This window comes from Polypterus senegalus, chromosome 6 (genome assembly GCF_016835505.1).
Source record: "Polypterus senegalus isolate Bchr_013 chromosome 6, ASM1683550v1, whole genome shotgun sequence".
Lineage (NCBI taxonomy): Eukaryota > Metazoa > Chordata > Cladistia > Polypteriformes > Polypteridae > Polypterus > Polypterus senegalus.
In genome coordinates, this window is record NC_053159.1 from 136,382,810 (window position 1) to 136,406,831 (window position 24,022).

General features: G+C 36.8%; 1 protein-coding gene across 1 annotated transcript in view; it reads left to right on the plus strand.

Annotated features, from left to right (window-relative positions):
• The first annotated feature begins 276 nt into the window (after positions 1 to 276).
• esyt3 (extended synaptotagmin-like protein 3) overlaps positions 277 to 24,022 on the plus strand; it is a 142,247-nt gene continuing 118,501 nt past the window's right edge. The window contains exon 1 of the mRNA XM_039757289.1: positions 277 to 1,048. Within this exon, the coding sequence (XP_039613223.1) occupies positions 695 to 1,048 (354 nt within the window). The 5' untranslated portion in view covers positions 277 to 694. The remainder of the gene's footprint in view (positions 1,049 to 24,022) is intronic.

The following is a 24,022-nucleotide window of genomic DNA, read 5'->3' on the forward strand; positions in this document are numbered from 1 at the left end:
CAAACACGAGGAGAACATGCAAACTCCACGCAGGGAGGTCCGGGAAGCGAACCCGGGTCTCCTAACTGCGAGGCAGCAGCGCCCAAGTTTTAGATTTTAACAGATAATCTCATAAGACTGGTATTTTGTGTCGACCTCTTTCTTAACTGTGAACGACTTTTTTCTTTCTGTAGTGGAGTTGTCAGGTGCGCGCTACCTGAGCGGCTGTTCCAGCTGCCATGCCCTTCCTCCCCCGGTGCTGCTCACCGCAGAAGATGACTAGGCGGCATTCTACAGATTTCCGCCCGGCGCTCGCGCCACGGCTAGTGCTCGTTTTGCTGAGCGCGGCCCCGACACACACATTCTGTCGGCTCCATCACGGCACCGCGCTTTTGCGCACAATTCGAAGAAGGGTGGGGAAACGGAGAAAGGACGGCCAAACCTGAAAGTGCGGCTTGTTCAGTAATCGTTTAAGGTGAGCGATCAGAAGGCGAAGTAAACACGGCAACAGTAGACGGCATGGCAAGACGCCGAACTGAAGATATAATAAGATGAATTCATTCCACACCGCCTGGCTGACTTGAGCAGCCGGAAAGCATGAGGCGTAGAACTCTGTCGAATTTTACTTTTAATTTAATTTAGACAGAAGGCGTAGAGAGGCTAATTAGTTAGCTGCTTTCTTCTGCAGTAGTTTGGAGGATAAAGAAAAGCAAACATGTCATCGAGCAGTGAAACCAAGAAGATAAGTCGCAAGACAGGCGTGAATTTCTGCGACACTCCGACTACGATATCCTCCGAGGAGCCAGTGGACGCGCCCTCTACTGTCAACCAGGTGCTCCTGGAGTTGCTGGGTTACTTTGGGAGAGCTTTCCTTTACCTGTTCCCCGTCTACCTGATCGGCTACTTGGGGCTTAGCATATCCTGGCTGCTCTTTGGTTTGATGGTATGGACTTGGTGGAGGCGGAATAGAAAGTGGAAAAAGTCCCGTTTAGCGAGGGCACTGGAATTTTTAGAGAATGAAAAGCAAGTCATTATCGAAGGAATCAAAGATCTGGACCTCCCTGCTTGGGTAGGTATCTCACAGTTACCGGTGTTATAAAGTGTGAACAGACGTCGGGTTGCCTTCAGGAGTTTACAAACTGATGATAAAAAGTACTTTGAATGTGATGCTTGGCTATGATGAAACATTTTTCCCACGTTAAACATGTCACATGGTAAAGACGCAAGGATGCGGTATGACAACACACTGCGTGCCCTCTCTTTTTGAATATTCACCACATTTCAAGACAGGTCTTAGTACTTGGAAAATAACGAGGACCCTCCTGACATTTTGAGGCGTAACATGCAGAAATTCTGCATGATTGGCAGGGTATAAAATATGTAGTAAATGTATCATTTTCACATTTCCCCTATTTAAAATAGATGTTCAATTTGAACGAAGCTAATTGTGTTGTAAATTTGCAGGTATGCTAGAAATTAATATATATATATATATATATATATATATATATATATATATATATATATATATGGGAAGACAAATGCTAGTTTAATTTTTCTTTTAATAATTTTCATTTATATATTTGCTGTGAATACTTAAGAGTTCCTACATATAACAGGCCATAAAATACTGCAGAAAGCATACATTTATTAATTTAACGATTTTTAAATATCGACTGTTCATTTTTTATAATTGCAAAGGTTGTGAAAATGCTGATTGCCCATTTTTATAAAAAGCATCAATATCATTAAAATGCATTTGTTCCACTTGGGAATTCTAAAACTGTGATTGTCTGAATGGTGTCATTGTGGACTGAGGAAATGTGCAGAAGAGAAGGAACTCTAGTCTTGGCACTTTTTACAGAAGCTTTTTTGTTCTGTATAGTGCACCTCGGTGGCACACGTTCCAACTACAACAAGAGGTTTTGTATGACATTCAGAGATCTTAGAATACATTTTAAATGCATTGAATACTTAAAATTAGGATATCTATCTGTGTGTGTGTATATATATATATATATATATATATATAAATTCATTTTATATAATAGTATAATGTGCATACACACGCTGTACATGCATTTTCAGTATCTTTTAATATGACATCCCGGACACTTTCACATAATCAAAATGTATGTTAAAGTCTCTGAAATGTTTTGAGGGATCTTAAAATACCTATATTATGTTCATTTTGAGGTATCTGAAATGCAGTTCAAGATGTGTAGAAATCACCTTCTGCAAAAACTTTCCCATTCCTTCAATAGGACCTCCTGTCATTTTAAGATATCTTGAGATGTATTGCACATGGAGCTGTTTAAATGTATCTGGAAAAAAATTTAAGATACATTGTAATAACATCCACATCATTCAGATATATCTTGAAATATAATCTAAATGTTATAATAATTTCAAATTGTAGTTCAGTTATTTTTTGGATATTTCATATTTATTTCACTTGCTGATATATTAGCAAGGTGTTTCTGCTCTATTTGAAATTTTGCAAGATGTATTTTATGATGTGTCAAATTTTATTGTATTTAAAAAGACTAAATTTTTTTCAGATGTTTGATCGTCATTTTTAGGTTTCACACGTGTATTTCCAGATATCCTGGAATAACGTATTACCCATTTTGAGATATCTTAAAGTAGAAGGGTAGTCCTATTGGAATGGGAAATTTTACACAATATAATTTTGAGATATTCTAAAATGGATTAGCGATTGATTTTGAGATATAATGAAATGCATGTTATATCTCAAAAATGTAAGTTAGCTTGTGAAAGAACCTATTTTGGAATATCTTGAATTTTGGATAATCTGAAAAGATGTACTGTAGTTTAAAATGTGAAATTCCTTTTGAGACATCTCAGAGTTTGTTATTTTGGATTGACATAGTTTTGACTTAACGTTGACCATCTACAAGGCAGTGAGTCTCAAATTAGGCAACTGATGTTTTTATAAAATGTTTTGGTTTCTGATATTTTTTGTATATTCCCAATATGATATAATTGGGAAGAAATTGACTTTTGTTGTTTTCATGTCTGAATATATTTTTGGGTTTAGTGGTACATTAGGAGTTTCTTTAATTTTTATAGCAAAAGAGGAGAAGGCTTCTGTATAGTGAGGGGTTGTAATGTTTTATATGTCACTGTTTAGCTTTTTATTGAAAGTCATTTCCAAAAGAGACGATGTTTTTGTTGTGCTCTGTATAGTATTCACTGTCTTTGTTTTATCAATTTGTTTTGTCACTGTGATTGTGCAGTATGTCTTTAACCTATTGTGTATATTGTTTCCTTAAGGAGGAAACCTGTATAATTATATTGTAGTATGTTAAAAGCCAATACATGATAGCTCTACTTTAAAGTTGTGTTTGCAGGTCACCAGGTAACTGCAGCTACATTTATGTTTAATGTTTCTGGATCTTTAAGGTCAAAATGGAGAAGCCAGGCTTTTGCAGTGTAAACAAATAGCGAATGACAAAAATGTTTTTCTCTATATTTCGTCTTTCAAAACAGGATTATTATCATATAAAATAGACACATTTATAATCAGTCTATATATGCACCACTGAACTAAATAATCTTCTTCTGGCATAATTTGTCTCAGTTAATACTAGTTTACATCAATCAATCAATCAATCAACATTTATTTATATAGCACATATTCATACAAAACATGTAGGTCAAAGTGCTTTACAAAATGAATAGAAAAATAGAAGACACAATAAAAAATAAACATAAGTCAACATTAATTAACATAGAATAAGTAAGGTCCGATGGCCAGGGTGGACAGAAAAACAAAAAACTCCAAAGGCTGGAGAAAAAATAAAATCTGTAGGGGTTCCAGACCACGAGACCGCCCAGTCCCCTCTGGGCAATCTACCTAACATAAGTCAAACAGTCCTCTTTGTATTTAGGGTTTTCATGGAAGGACCTGATGATGATGGTCATGTAGACTTCTGACTTTTAGTCCATCAATGTTGGTGCATCAGGATGCTTTGAGTAGGTGGTGGTGGCGCAGGCCGGAAAACCGGAAAAAGAAACAGAAGAGAGAGTCGGGGACAGTACGGATTTTGGAGCCACTGTGAATAATAATAAAAAATAAAGTGAAGTTATGAGAAGGCCATGTTAAAGTAATGTGTTTTCAGCAGTGTTTTAAACTGCTCTACTGTATTTGCCTGGCGAATTCCTATTGGCAGGCTATTCCAGATTTTAGGTGCATAACAGCAGAAGGCCGCCTCACCACTTCTTTTAAGTTTAGCTTTTGGAATTCTAAGGAGACACTCATTTGAGGATCTAAGGTTACGATTTGGAATATAACGTTCATACGGATACGTTTATAAAATAATGTTTAAATACATATGTATTTAAAAACTGTTAAAGAAATTTCCTTTGGAGATACAAAAATCACTGTATTTTGACATAAATAGAAATGATAAGTCACACATTATACATCAGTAGCTTTAGCTTGGCCTTTTTTTTTTTTTTTTTTGCTTAAAAAACATTGTTTGAGAAAAATGTAAGTCCATTAATTAAGATTAGCACTGCGACTGTTTCACAAACTCCCTGATGGCTGATACTTTAAAATGAGATTGAAATTTGTTTACTTTTTAAAAGTCCTTTTTCTCTGTTTTTTGATTAGTGACTGTGTCGCCAATCATGGTTTGTTTCATAATTATAAATGGGCATGAGTTCACTTTAACTGTACTATTCATTTTGGGTAATCCGTGCAATGCCAGCTCGACTGACTGTAGCTCAGGTTTCTTTTAGGTACTAATGAAGAAGCTTAGAGCTTCATTTCCCATCAGCTCATTTTTTAAGTTATTCTTATCGGTCAATAATGCTGGAACGGTTTCCCCAATTTTCATTCAATGATGTGTGTGTGTATATATATTCATGGACCCCGTGATCATCAGAGGAGACTGTGTGCAGAGGGTGCAGACCTATAAATACTTGGGAGCACAGCTAGATGACAAATTGGACTGGACTGCTAGTACTGATGCTCTGTGTAAGAAAGGTCAGAGCCAACGATACTTAGAAGGCTGGCATCCTTCAACATCTGCAATAAGATGCTGCAGATGTTCTACCAGACGGTTGTAGCGAGTGCCCTCTTCTACGCGGTGGTGTGCTGGGGAGGCAGCGTAAAGATGAGGGACATCTCACGCCTGGACAAACTGGTGAGGAAGGCAGGTTCTGGAGTATGTGAATTTCCCCTTGGGATTAATAAAGTAAAGTAAGGGTGGATGCATCCATCCACCCACAAGGGCCCCTGTACTAGAACCAATCTCTCACTCCACCACCACCTCTAACTTTTTTTTTTTCTTTTTATTTTTTGAAAAAAGTATGAAATTTGACCAAGTACTTCTGATATTAGTTACAAATAGCTGCACATATCTTTGTCCTGCAGATTTCATGGATCATGTTGAACTGCAAGTATTAAAATTCAAAATGTTGTTGAATAATTTCAAAACCTTTCAGGCGATGGCTGTTTATATCTGTCAGTTATGACCTGTGAATGCTTTTGTATGTTGCATGGCTCTGTCCATTTGTTACACAGCACAGTCGACTGTTCTTTTATTGCTATGCCCATTTTTGACTTTGCTGGCATTTTGAGATCTGGTGCATGTTTTGAAATAAAATATAAAATGAAAAATGACTTACAAAATATGGTCACCATACTTGGCTAACATATCATGGGTGTCATGCTGTAAGGCTTAGCTCCTCTTAGGCCCTTGAGACTGACATTGCACACGCATAATTACATTTGTGTCTGTTGCATGGGCTATAAATAGTTGTAATAGATATAAATCAGTGTCAAAAGAAACAACAAAAGTATGTTGTGATCTGCTGTTAGGCACATGCCACCCAGACACACCCGCCATAGCTGGGTCCTTACAGCATATCCGTATGAACGTGCAGGAGGGTACAATGTAGATCAGGACAGGCTAATTTGGAATCCGTTATATTATGATTTACTTATTTGTAATGTCTACTATTCTACCATTTAAATCCTATGCTTTTGACCTACAGTGGGATGCAAAAGTTTGGGCAACCTTGTTATTAGTCATTATTTTCCTGTATAAATCGTTGGTTGTTACGATAAAAAATGTCAGTTAAATATATCCTATAGGAGACACACACAGTGATATTTGAGAAGTGAAATGAAGTTTATTGGATTTACAGAAAGTGTGCAATAATTGTTCAAACAAAATCAGGCAGGTGCATAAATTTGGGCACCACAAAAAAGAAATGAAATCAATATTTAGTAGATCCGCCTTTTGCAGAAATTACAGCCTCTAAACGCTTCCTGTAGGTTCCAATGAGAGTCTGGATTGTGGTTGAAGGTATTTTGGACCATTCCTCTTTACAAAACATCTCTAGTTCATTCAGGTTTGATGGCTTCCGAGCATGGACAGCTCTCTTTAACTCACACCACAGATTTTCAACTATATTCAGGTCTGGGGACTGAGATGGCCATTCCAGAACGTTGTACTTGTTCCTCTGCATGAATGCCTTAGTGGATTTTGAGCAGTGTTTGGTCGTTGTCTTGTTGAAAGATCCAGCCCCGGCGCAGCTTCAGCTTTGTCACTGATTCCTGGACATTGGTCTCCAGAATCTGCTGATACTGAGTGGAATCCATGCGTCCCTCAACTTTGACAAGATTCCCAGTCCCTGCACTGGCCACACAGCCCCCCAGCATGATGGAACCACCACCATATTTTACTGTAGGTAGCAGGTGTTTTTCTTGGAATGCTGTGTTCTTTTTCCTCCATGCATAACACCCCTTGTTATGCCCAAATAACTCAATTTTAGTTTCATCAGTCCACAGCACCTTATTCCAAAATGAAGCTGGCTTGTCCAAATGTGCTTGAGCATACCTCAAGCGGCTCTGTTTGTGCTGTGGGCGGAGAAAAGGCTTCCTCTGCATCACTCTCGCAAACAGCATCTCCTTGTGTAAAGTGTGCCGAATGGTTGAACGATGCACAGTGACTCCATCTGCTGCAAGATGATGTTGTAGGTCTTTGGTGCTGGTCTGTGGGTTGACTCTGACTGTTCTCACCATTCGCGCTTCTGTCTATCCGAAATCTTTCTTGGTCTGCCACTTTGAGCCTTAACTTGAACTGAGCCTGTGGTCTTCCATTTCCTCAATATGTTCCTAACTGTGGAAACAGACAGCTTAAATCTCTGGGACAGCTTTCTGTATCCTTCCCTAAACCATGATGGTGAACAATCTTTGTCTTCAGGTCATTTGAGAGTTGTTTTGTGACCCCCATGTTGCTACTCTTCAGAGAAAATTAAAGGAGGAGGGAAACTTACAATTGACCCCCTTAAATACTCTTTCTCATTATAGGATTCACCTGTGTATGTAGGTCAGGGGTCACTGAGCTTACCAAGCCAATTTGAGTTCCAATAATTAGTTCTAAAAGTTTTGGAATCAATAAAATGACAACGGTGCCCAAATTTATGCACCTGCCTGATTTTGTTTGAACAATTATTGCACACTTTCTGTAAATCCAATAAACTTCATTTCACTTCTCAAATATCACTGTGTGTGTCTCCTATATGATATATTTAACTGACATTTTTTATCGTAACAACCAACGATTTATACAGGAAAATAATGACTATTAACAAGGTTGCCCAAACTTTTGCATCCCACTGTATGTAGTAAATTTATTTTATTATGCAAGTATGTTGTGAAACTGAACAAATGTACTACTGTATGTAAGCAATTTTCTATTGTTTTTTGTGTATGAAGATTTATATTTTAAATTAAGTTGCAGTTTACTTATAATGGTGGTATCACTTTGATACACAGTGAGAAACTTAAATAATTTGAATATATAATTAATGACAATTTTTAATTAGTTTTTTTTACTATATAAAGAAAGCATAACAGATCTAAATAATGAGTTAAGGAGCTAAGTAAAGGTTGATTTATTTGCATAATTGTTATTTAAATTGTAACATTTATATTGATAAATGCTTATAGGTGTGGTTTTATTTATGTAATTTTGGAGTTGGTTACTGCTTAGAATTTGATGTTTCCAGGACAGGGCCCAGCTGTCCTTTATTGAATATGGAGATACAGAAAATACATTTTATACTGAGGTCTTTTTTTTGTATGTATGGTCTATGATTCTTCCGTTTTTTGCTGTAGAACTGTGTGGTTGCTTTGTACATATTGTTAATGAAAACACTGATAAACTGGTGTATCATACATCGTTTATTCCTATTGAAGCTTAAGTTTTAGAGCAGCAAATTTTATATGGAAACATGAAATCTATATTTTAGATTAAAAGGCAATGAAGTGTAATGGAGCTAATGTAAGCAATCCTCTAAAGTACCTAACAAGTTTAAAACAGAACTTATCCAGGTAGGCCCGCACATGCTCATTTTAAGAAATAATGTTACATAATGCTTAAATAAACAAAGAAGGTTGTTTTAAATTTATATATGGTAGAACGAGAGAGGGAGAGACAGCTGAATATGCACACAAAAGGCAATGAAAAAACACCTGGAACTTAATATTTCCATCCATCCATCCATCCATTTTCTAACCCGCTGAATCCAAACACAGGGTCACGGGGGTCTGCTGGAGCCAATCCCAGCCAACACAGGGCACAAGGCAGGAACCAATCCCGGGCAGGGTGCCAACCCACCACAGGACACACAAACACACCCACACACCAAGCACACACTAGGACCAATTTAGAATCGCCAATCCACCTAACCTGCATGTCTTTGGACTGTGGGAGGAAACCGGAGCGCCCGGAGGAAACCCACGCAGACACGGGGAGAACATGCAAACTCCACGCAGGGAGAACGGGAAGCGAACCCGGGTCCCCTAACTGCGAGGCAGCAGCGCTACCACTGCACCACCGTGCCGCCCAACTTAATATTTGGAACTGCTTATTCCTTATTGCTGTCTGTTATAAAGGACGCAAACCTATGAGATGTATTTCCTGTTTGAACAATGAGATCATTTTTGAAATCTCACTTACATATTTCATGTTTTTTTTTTTGTTTGTTTTTTTTAAAGAGATGTGAAACGTTTAGTCTTTATTTACACACCAGTTATTTTTTAGATTTAACAGCAGCTTTGTCTTCCTTTAGCAGGGTAGACTTTATGAAGCGACTGGGAACCAGTGAGAGATTCAGCAGGCATGTAAAAGACAAAAAGAATAGTTTTTAAACTGTTTTTTTCCAAATTTGGAAGACAAAATATTTATAAAGGCATGTGATTTAACAGGCAAACATACGTTACTAGTGTCTATTTACAGTAGCACCAATAAACAGAAATAATGTAAAAGGTTGGCGTCTATCCTAATCTTGGAACCACAAGTACAAATCAATAATAAATCCTTGTGCTTTGTTTGGTTTGTCTGGAAGGAAGTGATTCTTTTTTTTGTAGACATTTGACAGTTTCTTGTGAAAGATTTTACAGATACAAATGGAAGGATTAATTTCTTCATTCTCTGTCTCTCAGCTGCATGTTCCACCTTTCTGTTGTATTTTACTCTAATTTCTTTTTGTCTAATCCATTTCTTGTTCTTGCATATGCCAACACTTCTGATGGGTGCATAAGGCTATCAAGGTTTGCAAAGTGAGTTTTTGGTCTATCTTCATGCTGACCTAGTTATGAGGTATTCCATGATGACCTAACGAGAAGTCACCTTATATAATTAACAATGTTCCTCTCAGTTGTAGAGCATTTTTAATTGACGTATGGTAAGCAGCCCATATACATTTATGATTATACATATACGGTATGGATGACACTGCAGTTGTGACTCATTGGGCTGGCTACTTTGAGCAGCTGTTTGAAGCTGATCCTTCAGCTGGGATGTTGCATATCTCTGGGTCCACGGTTCTTCAGGCCGATTCTCCAATTAACTGTGAATAAACATGGGCGATATGGCCTAAAATCAATATCACGATAAATTGAGCAGTTAACCCCGATAACGATAAATGGACGATAACCACCCCAAGTGCCAAAAAAACAAACTTTTTTTTTTTCATTTGATGGGGCTGTGGCAGGCAGCATAGTTCCTCCAGTTATTTTGATAATATTATTCCCCCTAGACCTATTCATTGCAATTATATTATTACCACTTTAAAGGACTGTAAAATGTCACTGAAAATAAATGAAGACAATAGTAGTAAGTACTTTTAGTGGTTAAGATTTATTAACTGAACAAAATAAAAAGTATAGGATACAATATGTAACCATGCTCTCTAAAAAATGTGTATCCCTTGTAAACAAAATAGTTTAATAATAAATATGTTTCACATTGGCTATTCACAAAGTAAACAATGATTGTGCAAATGTAATGCCATCATGGACAAAGGCCTATCTCTGCTAAGGCCTTGAGGTAGCATATCTATCCAAATCTTCACACCCAACATCACCCCAATTCATGGTCTAATTCTCAAATAAAGCAAGCAAAATAAAGTAAGAATTAAATAAGACCTCTCAGACCATATTTACAAAATTAAAAAGGGTTGGCACAGTAATAAAACATTTTAAAAATCATGTATTTTGCTACATTTCACAGCACAACATGATCAACACTGGCTCACAATAAGTCTTCTGTAAAACTTTCTGGATACACTGCTGCTCAGCAGTCTTAAGTATTTTTATGCCTATATAAACATTATTCAAACATTAATACTTTCAATTTTGAATATGACACACAGAATTAAAGTCACTTTAAAACACACCAGATGTCACCACCCAAATATATTAAGATGTACACACTTACCGACTGCCAGGTGCAGCCTGTGCCCAAAACATTGCACCCGTGTCCATTTATTGAGCTTGACAGCTTTCACAATATTTGGGCCGTTGTCAGTTGTTATAGCAACAAGGTCCTCTTCACTGATGTCCCATGCAGACAGCATCGCTCTCAACCCCTGTCCAACCATCTCCCCCGTGTGATCAGATGGAAAATAGGCCGTCTCGAGCACTCTGGTACGCAGCTCCCATTTGTTGTCGATGTAATGAACTGTGAGACTAATATACGGCTCCATTGTGAGGCTGGACCAGAGATCGGATGTGGCTGCAACGCTTAACGTATCTCAATTCAGCAGCAACCTTTTTCCTCTCTGTGCTGTACATGCTGGGAATGATAGTTTTGAAAAATATTTTCGTGATGGGAGTTCGTATCTCTTGTCAATTATTTTCATGAAGTGTCTGAACCCGTTGCGTTCCACTGTAGCAATAGGAGCCATGTCTTTTGCTATGTGGTAGCCTATAGCATTTGTGATTTCTTGCCATCTTTTTGAAGTTCGCTCATATAGTTGAGTACTAGCAAATGCTTCGGTTATTGACCGCTGCCTGGTGGAGGAAGGCGTTTTGCTGGTCCTCCTAATCTCTTCTCGCTTTGAGCTTTTTATGTCTTCGAATTGAATCACATGGTTGTGCTGCAGGTGGTGGAAGAGGTTGGTTGTGTTACCTTGACTTGACGCAACAGTCTTTTTGCAGAGTTTACATTTAACAATTTTTTGATCAATATCATCCTTGTTGAATCCAAAATGTTGCCAAACGATTGATGATGCATTTTTTTTGTTAACAAGCGTCTCCTCTTCCTCCTCCACCAGCTCTACCTTCGTCGCTGCTGCTTCAACATTTAAATCATCCTCCATTTGTTCACCCGTGTCTCGTCTTGTTACAGGTAGTAGAGTCATGTGACTCCACCCCGTCAAGTCTGTAACGTAGCACAGCGTCTTAAAGGGACATGAAAATCGCCAACCTGCACATGCCTTTTCTTTTTTTTTAAAATACGAATTTACCGACATGGGCAAAATGACGTCGATGAGAGTCATAAATTTCGGTAACGATAAATTTTTGATATATCGCCCAGCCCTAACTGTGAACCACCCAATCTCGCTGAGATTGCACAGGTGGTAAACCAGCTGAGGGTAGGGAAGGATGCAAGGATCTGTGGTATTCGGGGTGAACTTCTCCAGGCTGGTGGTAAGGCTGTCCTCCTGGCATTGCAAGCAGTTTTTGCTTCCATTTGGGAGATGAGCATCATCCCAACTGACTGGAAAACTAGCCTTTTTGCCCTGTCTGGAAAGGGAAGGGTGATCGCCTGGATTGTGGTAAGTACAGGAGGATAACACTGCTCTCTGTGCCAAGCAAGGTCTTTGCTAGGGTCATCCTTAATAGGATTCGTGATCACTTGCTCACCTACCAGTGACCGGAGCAGTCTGGTCTTATACATAAGAAGTTTACCATTGACCGCATCCTGGCACTGAGGGTTCTCCTGGAGTGCAAACATGAATATGCAGAGTTTCTTTGCAGCCTTTGTCGATTTTCATAGAGCGTTCGACTCAGTTGATCGAGCTGCCCTTTGAGACTTCCTGAGACTTTGCATGATTCCCTCAAGGTTGTTCGATATCATGGCCAGCCTGTATACTGGTACTGTGAGTGCTGTGCAGAGTGAAGTTAGAACCTGTGTTTTTCCCAGTTGCTTCTGGGGTTTGTAAGGATTATTTTCTTGCTCCCACTCTATTCAATGCTTGCATGGACTGGGTGTTGGTCAAGGTTGTTGGGTCTAGCAGCTGTGGAGCATCTGATGGCTGTTTTGATTTATGTTAGGTAGATTGCCCAGAGGGGACTGGGCGGTCTCTTGGTCTGGAATTCCTACAGATTTTATTTTTTTTCTCCAGCCGTCTGGAGTTTTTTTTTTGTTTGTTTTGTTTTTTCTGTTCTCCCTGGCCATCGGACCTTACTTATTTTATGTTAATTAATGTTGACTTATTTTTATTTTTTATTGTGTCTTCTATTTTTCTATTCTTCATTTTGTAAAGCACTTTGAGCTACACTTTTTTGTATGAAAATGTGCTATATAAATAAATGTTGTTGTTGTTGTGAAGAAAGATTCACTGATTTTGACTTTGCTGACAATCTTAGCAGAGTCAATGGAGGCTCTGATAGAGAAACTGAGCGAGGAGTCCGAGTGTCTGGTTTGTGAGTGGCCTGGATAAAAAAACAAAACAAAACAAGATCCTGGCCTTTAATGACCTCTTAGATACAGCCATCAGCAGTGTGTGTCTGCAGAGAGAGTGTCAACCTTGTCGAGAGGTTTACTTACCTCGGCAGTGACATTCATGTCTCTGGTGAGTCTTCCTCTGAAGTCAGGAGACGGATTGGGAGACCATGGTGGGGTCATAAAGTTACTGGAAAGGGGTATATGGTTCTCTTGATATCTATGCAAAAGGTCAAAGTTCTAAGTCTTTAGAGTCCTGGTGCTTCCTGTCTTACTATATGGTTGCAAGACATGGATGCCATCCAGTGACCTGAGATGAAGACTGGACTCCTTTGGTACAGTGTCTCTTTGGAGAATACTTGGGTATGGCTGGTTTGAATTTGTGTTGATTGCGCGGGTTACTCATAATGTCCCAAATGAGGCACATTACCTGCATTGTGAGGGAGCATCGGTTACGGCACTACGGCCATGTGACACGATTCCCCTAGGGTGATCCGGCTCGCTGGATCCTCATTGTGGAAGATCCAAGTGGCTGGATCAGGCCAAGGGGATGCCCATGTAACACCTGCCAGCGGCAGATAGATGGTTATTTCCAGAGGGTGGGACTGGACCACGTGTCTGTCTGGGAGATTGCTAACCAAGATCCCGAGCTGTTTCGTTGCGTGATGGGTGCGGCAACACACTGTATCATTGCATGCTCTTCGACCTGATATACTTTATATACATATATATATATATATATATATATATATATATACAGTCTGTGTGTGTATAATATAATATGGTGTGTGGGTATGTACTTTGTATACAAAATATTTTCTTATTTTAATCTGTAGTTTATATTTATTTATATTTTCTAAATAATTGATGATTTCAGTTTTCATACTGCACTTTTTAACTTGCTGCTTTGAATTTTACTTAAGTGTATTTTGTAATGCTTCTTGTGAACGTATAAACTATGAAAGTTGGCTTGGGGAATAGATGGTGCAAGTACTTTCATTAAGATATTATGCTCGAACACTGCATTTTCAGTGAAGAATTTTTATACATGACGACAAAACAAATGAGAGAGATTTTCGGAAGAAATCCAGGTCAGCAACGGCATCGTTTTTTATTATTCCTCTGTTGGCCTGGATTTCTTCTGAGGTCTTCTCTCTAGGTCTGATGACATGCAGTCAGGATAACTGATTACTGTAAATTTAGAATGGTTTGAGTAGGTTCAAATGCATGCTTACATGTGCTCCTTACTGTCCATGGATAGCTAGTACTGTTTGGTTATGGTGTAAAAATGTAAGGAATTTGGAGAAAATCCCAACATTTAATGTATGAGATGTAAAGGAGCGTTGTGCTTCAGGCACAAATTCACTGAAGTCCTTTAAATTTGCTAATTTTTAAAAAGTGAAAAAATTTATTTTTTGTGACTTTTTAATTCAAATCCTCTGAAAGTAAACCTGTTTTAAATATAGAAGGAGCTCTAAAAATCTTACGGTAAAAAGGATCTTGTTGCATCATTTAAAAATACATTGTGTGGTCATTAAGATTTTGAGCACTTCTGATGTTTGTCATTTGCTCTGATCAGCCTGTTACTACAAGTGAACCTCAAATACAGATAAGTGCAGTAATTTACTTATTGAACATGAAGAAAAACTTCCTTTTCATAAATTAAAGTAATTAGGCTACCAATATTTTCACCATTTTCAAGTTAATACATTTTTGTGCTTTGTGGACTTAAATTGTGTTTGTCAATGTATACAGTGAAAGGAAGAATTGAGTGGTGTCTAGTTTTTGTCTCGGCATTTGTAGTGAATATGCTTTCAACTCGCCCTTGAATTGTAAAATGAAATTTCTTGGTGCAGGACTGAGCCGCAGTGCATACAGCCAAGTAATGACATTTTGCAAGGTACTGTGTATTACAACATATATAACCAAAAATGTGCTTTCTTACGCACTTGAAATTGATTGGTTGATTGAACAAAAAAAGGAGCAATTTTATTTATGTTGTTCATTACAGAATTCAGTCTTAGAAGCTGGGATGCATTTTGTCTTTTTTGTGTATATGGCTTAATTACAATTTTTGTGTTCTTCTGATGGAAGAAGAACCGTATACAGTTTGCCTAATCTCTAATATATGGTTTGCCTGTTTTTGATCAGTTAGCAATATTAAATGTGAGTATGTACATTTTTTTTTTTATTTCTCTTTTTTATTCTCTTACAAAGATAAAACAATTAGGAAAAGGGCAGTATAAACAAAACCAAGTACGGATCTTTTCATCTTGTAACATTTTATTTTGAAAAAATGAGAGTTGATTATCCCAGCCTACATTAACACCACACAGATATGGACATTTCTGTTTTTTTTGCAAAGTTAAATTAAAATTCAAAAGCACATTTACAAAAAATATTAGCATTTGTCACGATCTTGCTGCCTTCTAAACTTGTTTTATTGAGCTCCACAAGCCTTCAACTTTTTTCATTACAAGATCAAGGGTACCCAGAGCGTTTTTTTGGGTTAATGAACTCAAAACAGGAGCCATTTGTAGACAAAATGCTTATCCACACCGGGTCATATGAGAGAAACCAATTAAGAGGCACATCTTTAGGATTTGGAAGGATACCAAAGTGAACATGATCTGCTTTGTGGAGCTTGCTTGCACTTGCAGTATTTATGTGGAATGCATCCATTAATTTCTAGTTTTGTTAGAAAGTACACAGACTTGCCATTAATGTAGTGGTTTTGGGGATAATACATTTAACTCTCAATTTGTATACTTTTCCAATTCTCTACACCCCATTTGTTCACAAAACTCTTCTTTTTAATAATGCGGTGATGCTTGAATGAGTTGCTCAATTTGAAAATCGTGTAACCGTTATTACATATTGAAAATACACTACATTCTTGGTTCAAACACCCGAGTAATTGCTAAACTTGCCTAACAATATGAAATGTGATCAGCGTTACACTAATTACCATTTTAGGCAGTTACAGTATTTTAAAGACCACTTACCTTTATATTTGATTTACTTTGCATTGTGTTAGGTGTCTTTTATTCCCATGCTATTAAGCTCTAAAAGAAAATCAAGCATTGGATGCAACAAAATTGTTTAGCACCTAAGTGGTGTCTGTAGGTGCCTGTGACAGCACATGCACAGATATGGACAAATGTATTGGTACCTCCACAAAAAAAGAAGAATATACAATTGTCTCAGAAATAACTTGAAACTGGCAAATGTCCTTGGCACCCATCATTGTTTATTCTATATTTAACAAAAATCAGACTTTGCTTTAGATTTTTGATTCAACAGAATGTTTTAAATAATAACACAAATGAAAATGTCATGGGTAAAAATGATAGGAAACTTAACCTAATATTTTGCTGTACAACCTTTAGAGGTAATCACTGCAAAGAAACGATTTCCTGTAGCTCTCATTGTGACTTCTGGGCCTGTCAACAGGAAGTCTGGCCCACTCTGCTCCAGCTGTGTCAGGTTTGAAGGGTGTCTTCTCCAGACTGTTTCAGTTCTTTGTATAGATGTTCAATAGGATTCAGATCATGGCTCATAGAAAGGCCAATTCACAATAGTCCCATGTTTCATTCTTAGCTGTTTTTGGAAGCTTTTAGCTGTGTGCTATTATTCTGTTAAAAGATCCATGACCTGCGACTGAGACAGAGCTTTCTGACCCTTAGCATTATATTTCACTCCAGAATGTCTTGAGATTTCGTTATTTCCTGCACAGACTAGAGGCACGCCATGCCAAACGGAGCAAAATAGCCCCAAAACATAACATAACTTCCTCCATTTTTACAGTAGATATGTGTTCCTCTCTTTAAAAGCTTTGTTTTTATGTGTATGTGGGCATGGAGCTGACATGACTTGCCAAAAAACTCCAGTTTTGTCTCATTTGTCCAAAAGGATATTCTCCCGGAAGCATTGTGTCTTCTTTAGCAAATTCCAGTCTGGGTTTTTTCATGCATTTCTTTCAACATTAGTATGTCCTGCTGGATATTCTTCCATTGAGTCCACTATCACTAAAAAAGCGACAGATGGTACAATCAATCACCGATGGACGTTGACCTTGGAGTTCAGCTTGTATCTCTTTGGAAGTTGTCCTTGGCTTTTCGTTTTCCATTATCACTCATTTCTGGGATCAATTCTCCTCTTCCAGCCATGTCTAGGGAGGTTGGCTATAGTCCCATGGACCTTAAACTTCTTAATGATATTTGTAACTGTTGTCACAGGAACATCGAACTACTTGGAGATAATCTTATAGCCTTTTCCTTTAACAAGCTTGTCTACAAGTTTCTTTCTGATCTACTCGGGCAACTCTCTCCTTTGCTTTCTTTGTTTCATGTTCAGTTGGGGACACAGGACGATACCAAAAAGCAGAGTGACTACTTTTCCTCATTTAATAAGTTGAATGACTGATTGTACCATTGAAAACTTGTATGATACTAATCAAACAAAGCTAGTTTGAAAAATCGCTCTGATCCAGTTATGTATGAGCTTTTCTAGGTACCAGCAAATGTGTCCAGGCTATTTTAGAATATCTTTTGTAGAATAAGTAATACTGCATCTCTTTCTACACTTTCTTTGCTTTACTCAATGAAATATCAAAGGCATGCAGGTATACATGGGACAACTGCTTTTCATTTAATCACTTTTCAGGAGGAATACAACACTTTGTCAGTGAGCTGTAAGGGTACCATGTCTGTATATGTCAATGTAATTATACAACATATAGGCAGAAAACAATAGGCTATTTTGTATAAGTTGTTCATTTTATACAAATTCATTCATTTTTTGTTTTGCAATATGATAAAGTAGTAAGTTACTTTATCTGACTTTATTATTATTATTACATTATTAATCAAAGTAATGTCTTAGGAGGTGTGAGCTAATATAAGTATTTTAAATAATATTTATTGGCATATTAGAAGTATATCAGTTTTTCTTTTTTGAAAATATTTTTTTTTCTGTGGGTTAGGGTGCAATGCAGTGCAATAAGCAGTTTAAATGTATTTTTCTGTAGTTAATTTTTATATCTCCGTTATTAACATACAATAATGGCTCAAATGATCTTAAACTACATAGCCCTCTTGTTGAACTTGCGTTCTTCTAAATTTAGCCATTTTGTTTCCTTTAAACATTTTGCCAGTGAGTCTGATCCCTGTCGGATCTTGCCAGTTATTCAACTAGCCTAAGTAGTTTCTGGACAAATTCTTCCCCTGTATTGTTTGAATTGCTTTGAATTGTAGGAATGATTTGTATTTTTGATTCACTTACTACTGTACTTCATTTTTTCATTTGCTAAAGAAAAATTCCATCAATGCAAATAGGATATTTGAATTGTGCAAGGAGTCTATCTCAGAAAGTACGAGTCTGGATTTTTTAACCTGCAGTTGAGAGCATATTTTGCGAACTGGTATGACACCTTTGTGTTGAGAAATAAATAATGTACGGATCTAATGTGCCAATTACATGTCTATATCTAGACCCAGAATTTATATGAATATGCATAAGGAAAGTTCATGAAATTGAAAAATACTCTTAGATGAGGGACCTAATGCATTGATGGACTTATCCCTGTGTGTGAGTGAAATCTCATGACACACAGAGCCCCTCCAGTGCACAAATGTTTAATGTTTTAATGAAGCCAGGTGTTAGTTTACAGTATATTACTTAAATTTCCACATATCAAACTGTTACTGGAAAAACACAAAGCACAGGATTTTTGGAAGTACAGTATAACAGCAATGACTGGTTAGTATTTATTTTTTAGTATTATTGTTGGTTTCCATAGGAAGACATATACACATTTTTTGGCACTTGCATCTTTTGGAGCTTATGCAGTAAAGTCTTGGAGCTTCAGTGAAGTTAGTTATCTTGCTTTTGAGAAGTGCGATATATAAAAGGAGCATCAAGTCTAGGACAGTAATGGGGTGGATAAAAGGTGTGGTTGAACATGCAATGGGGGTCTGGAGCAAATAACATTTACTGTCAGTGATGTTTGTATGCACTATGTTGTAGAACTAATAGGCATCTTGCATTGTGTTTGAGCTGTGATTACAATATCTTAAGATTACATCTTGCCTGAAGAAGGGGCCTGAGTTGCCTTGAAAGCTTGCATATTGTAATCTTTTCAGTTCGAAGTCAAGCAAAATGACATCTTTTATTGGTTCACTACATTCATAATGGCTAACACGGTACAACACTAGTACTACAGTATCTTAAGGTAAAAGTTCAGTGCAACTGAATACCCCCTGACTTAGTCTTTATCTAAGCCAGTTTGCTTAGGTATTGGTAAACAATGGAAACTCATATGTGACCAGGGTAACCTGTCTTTGTTTTGTAGTTATAGATATGATCATAGATAGTGCAGTTCATGTCTCGTGTTTGAGTTTGTGCTCATTCCTGATAAAGATTCTGAATTGAGCAATGTGTTTACTGTTCTTGCACACTCGGTCTTTGTAGGATTTAATTTTTTATTAACCACTAATTGCTTTTTTATAGTATATTACATACTGTTTTGAGAGGGTCTGTCACGGTTTTGCACAATGTCATTAGTTAAAACTGCTGTGATACATTTTCAAAGAGTTTAGAATTTTTTGTTAATTTATAATGGTACATTCTTCCAAGATGTTTAGAGTGAATATTCTATTTTCATTTTTTTTAGCCCACTGAAATTAATACAGAGATAATACAGGTTAGAGTGTGTATAATTTGAAACATTAACCGTTTATTCAATATTAGATCTTCCATTACCATATGTAAGTTTGTTAATTTTTATATTTGTCATTTTATAATAATTTCATTTGACTTATGTTGATTTTTTTTTTGAACCTCCAGACAAGAAAAGCACAATGTATGCCACCTGACCCCAAGGGGTTTATCCCCTAATCCTAATGCAATACAAACGTTCAAAGCTCTCCTTTTCACAAAACCTTGAGAAAATGGGAATCGGTAATACAGGCATGTGGAGTGTTGTTTTATGTTATTTTGACGTTGCTCATCATGAATATGATCATATTTTTAAAATATAATTCTTTAGTGGTGGTTCTAGTCCTCTAAGGGCTGTCCCCAGAAGGTTAAAAATGTAATTTCAAGCATAAGCAAGTGGGGTATCATTTTAGACAATTTCAAGGTCAATGATTACAAATATGATGTTATTTTTAATCCTTTACTATGAACTTCTAACAGAGGGAGAAAAATGACAAATTTCTATTGTAGTTATAAATATTTAAACATTTAAGTTGATGCACACATTTTAATATTTCAAGTATTTGATGCAAGTATTCTTGTTCATTTTGTGCTTCTGCCTCAGGAAGTAAATGTTTGTCAACACCCTGAAATAGAGCTTACTTTACCTAAGACTTTTTTCTGACTTTACATGGTAATTAACGGCACATTTTTTTTTATTCAGAGAATATAATCTACTAAATTTCTACATGTTTCTGAAAATTTCAATAACTTTAAGTTGTACTTTTTTTTGTTTGTTTAAGCAATGTTTATTACATGATATGGTGCCTTTCATTATGAATACAATTACATTTTTTGGTAGAAATTAACATCGCAGGACTCTTTGTAATTATCTCAGTATTTTGACACTATTTTAATTAATGCTCAGTAGCTAACTGATATATGTGTGAAATACATTGTTTTTGTGTGTGCATATATATGTGGAAGCATAAGCCCTTCAAAAAATCCTTTTAAAATTAAGGGATAATAATTACATCTTGCCTGAAGAAGGGGCCTGAGTTGCCTCGAAAGCCTGCATATTGTAATCTTTTTAGTTAGCCAATAAAAGGTGTCATTTTGCTTGGCTTTTCTCTACATTCATAATGGCTAACACAGAACAACACCCTAGTGCTGCTGGGAAAATAACAACTAATATGCCCTTTTATAAAGAAATCGGGACATTAACAAATGTCACTGTTGCCAATTTTAAAGAAAAACATTTCTTAGCTTAGCAGTTTTGTTGTTTTACTGTTAAGCTAAGGCTTGTAAATGTAAATTGCCCTTTGACTTCTTGTACTCGTAGGTTAAGACAGCCAGCATGTAAAAGGGTTTGGCTTCTGTTTTTCAATTATTTACAGAATAGATTATTTTACTGAGACAATTTAAACCATTTCCAAGGTAGTGATAGTTTAATAAGGGGGCCTTGTACAGAGTATTGATACCCTGTTCGTACTGTAGTGGTTTTATGTGTTTTCTATTTTCTTCTGCCATCTCTAGTTGTTAACTTCATCAAGAACATGTATGGTGTGTCTTTGTAACTCACAAGTTGTGTAAAAGCAAATGGATAAGCATTTTAAAGTAGTAAAAATATTTGTTCTGTTGTGGTAGGTGCTACACTTGATATTTTACTAATTTCTCTGAACATAAAGTCTTATAGTGACAAAGTATGATCAGTCTTATCTTGGGCCACACTGTGCATAACTTTTCTGTTTTGCATACAATTCCTTTCTTCAATATCTGGCTGCTGCTAAAGGGTTATATTTATATAATTGTGTCTACAATATGTGGAGAGGCATGTAATTGGACAGTTTTATAGTCGTGAGTCGTTCATAAAAAAAAAAAAAAATAAAGGTATTCTCTCTGTGAACTTAGGAGACAACTCAAGGTAGAGTAAGCAAAATGAATCCCCAACTTGCTTATTGCAGTAACACCTTTGCTTTCTTGACCTCACTATATGCTGAATACCAGTTAATACAAACCTCTTTTTGTACTTCAAAAATGAGTAACATCCATTGATCTGGATATAGGTGTTTTACTTGCCTCTATATAACATTTGTTCTCCACATATCCACATCAGTAAAGGACAAAGGATAGATGAGTGGACAATCACAAAATTATCATTGATACTCTGCCATTATAGAATGTGTCTTACAAGACTGAATAGACTACAGCTGAACCAGCCACATTTATTCTTCCTTTTCAGTATTTTTGCACTGACACTTTACTATTCTGTTCCGTGCTTTCAGCTGATGGTGCCTATGGATTTACTGTCAGGTGATCTGACTGCTGTCCTATAATGAAAGAGACCAGAGATCCAGTAGTAAAGAGGGGGTGCGTGTTCACAAACAAAACTTACCAGAAATGCAGTTCTCCCTGCAAGGTATCCCATAACACAGGCCTGCTGTTATTTGTTATCATTGCAGTTACTCACAGGACATAAGCCTGCTACTCATATACTGTGCTCATCCGAAATCTGATTATGCATTTAAAGTCCTTTTGTTTGAAAACACTAGTCAGTGGGATTTTCCTAATGGACTGAAAGAGTGTATTTTTGGAAGTTGTTAAGCAACTTATTAGAGGCACCATGGATATTCCAAAGATTGTTTCTGATGTTTTATTTTTTTTTTTAACATTTAAACTCTACGCAGCTCTTGTTTCAAATTAAAAAGAGCGTACTGTTTTTCATATAGAGACTGTACATGAGTTAACCATGTTATTAAAGTATCTAACATGCACCAGAAGATGCAAGTAATTTGTGTCAATTAATTTCAACAATAATTACTACATCTTCCGCACTGCTTTATGTTAAGTTAAAAGGTTGTGTTATATGGAAAGATATTATGTTTACCCAGTTTCAGCATTATCACAACTTTCATTTCATATGTACTCTATCTGCAAAAAAAATTAGGAAAATATTAAATATAAAAGCTGTTTTAAAAAAGAGACCTTTATGAAAGGGATGCAGGATGATAGATTGATTAGATAGATTGGCTGCCGGTAGGCAGTGGATTTAAGCAGGGTTAAATGAAGCATGGTTTTGAGGTGTGAATAAGATATATAATACTATAACAGCATGCAATGTGCAAAGCTGTCGGAATGTAAGGATGGCAAAATCACAGCAGCGATGCTCTTTAGCCTGGCTAAAGAAGATCTTTGCATTTGTACTCCATGGCAGAGGTCCAGATGGTCTGCTTAGGTTAAAGTCAGGGATAAGCCACAATGGGTACAAATAACAAATCTGGTGTACTACATGTTTATAATCATTAATCACATAATAAATATTGATTTTGTACTCCATTGCACTGCATTGTAATACTGCAAGTAATGTATCTTCTGAATCAATCACTATTTTATATAGAGCTCTTCATTATTTATTCTTCCTATCTATTTACTTGTTTAATGTAGTCAAAAGATTTTCCTATGCATTTGTACCTACTTATTAAGTATATGCTTTAACTTGTCATTTCATCCTGTTCTTGAGTACAAATAATTAGGTTTGCCTTTCTGATGCACTGATTATGTCAGACGTACCATACAACAGCAATAACCAAGCAGATCACACTTAACACTGCTGCCAAAGCTCAACATTGATAATGTTTTCAATAGTAAATAGAGTCTAATCATGGCTGATTCATTGGTCATCTACTAGAGGAGAAGTAGCCAATCATCAGAACACATCCTGGAGAATTCTATGACTGCTGGTGCAGTTAGTTGTACAAGGATCTCACTGTTGTCCAGGAGGGACTGTGTATCATGTGCCAACTTCTATACTGTTTGTGAGAGGCCATTTAATCTCACAGCAATACTATTGTACAGTCTTTCTTTTCCTAAAATTGTTATCCATTTTCTAATAGGAGAGGGCTTGACTACACCCAGCTGCCGTTGTCAGAGAGTGACAGTCATTAATCTGGCCAGCCTTTTCCCTTACACTTGAACAGGGCATGTGTGAGATATTGCTAGCTACAGTCCGATGTACAGTCTTAATAGACTATTGTCTCCATGAAGGAGCAGTTGTACAATGTGCTGTTGGATGTGCCACAGGATGCCAGTCAGTACTTATTAACATTCAGTGCCATATTTGATAGTTACTTGTAATGCCCAGCCATTGAGGCTTTTACCAATACCAGTGGTTCACCTGTGTAGCCCCATTCTGAACTAAAAAAAGGTATTTGTTTTCTGTGCTTTTGTAATTGTGTCTTTCTTTTGTTTCACTTATACGATTTACTAACAAACACTTTTTCATAAATGTTGGAGCCTTGTTTTTAGTGTAGTTCTTTTTTGTGGTATGGAGTTAACTTTAGTCTAGTAGGTTC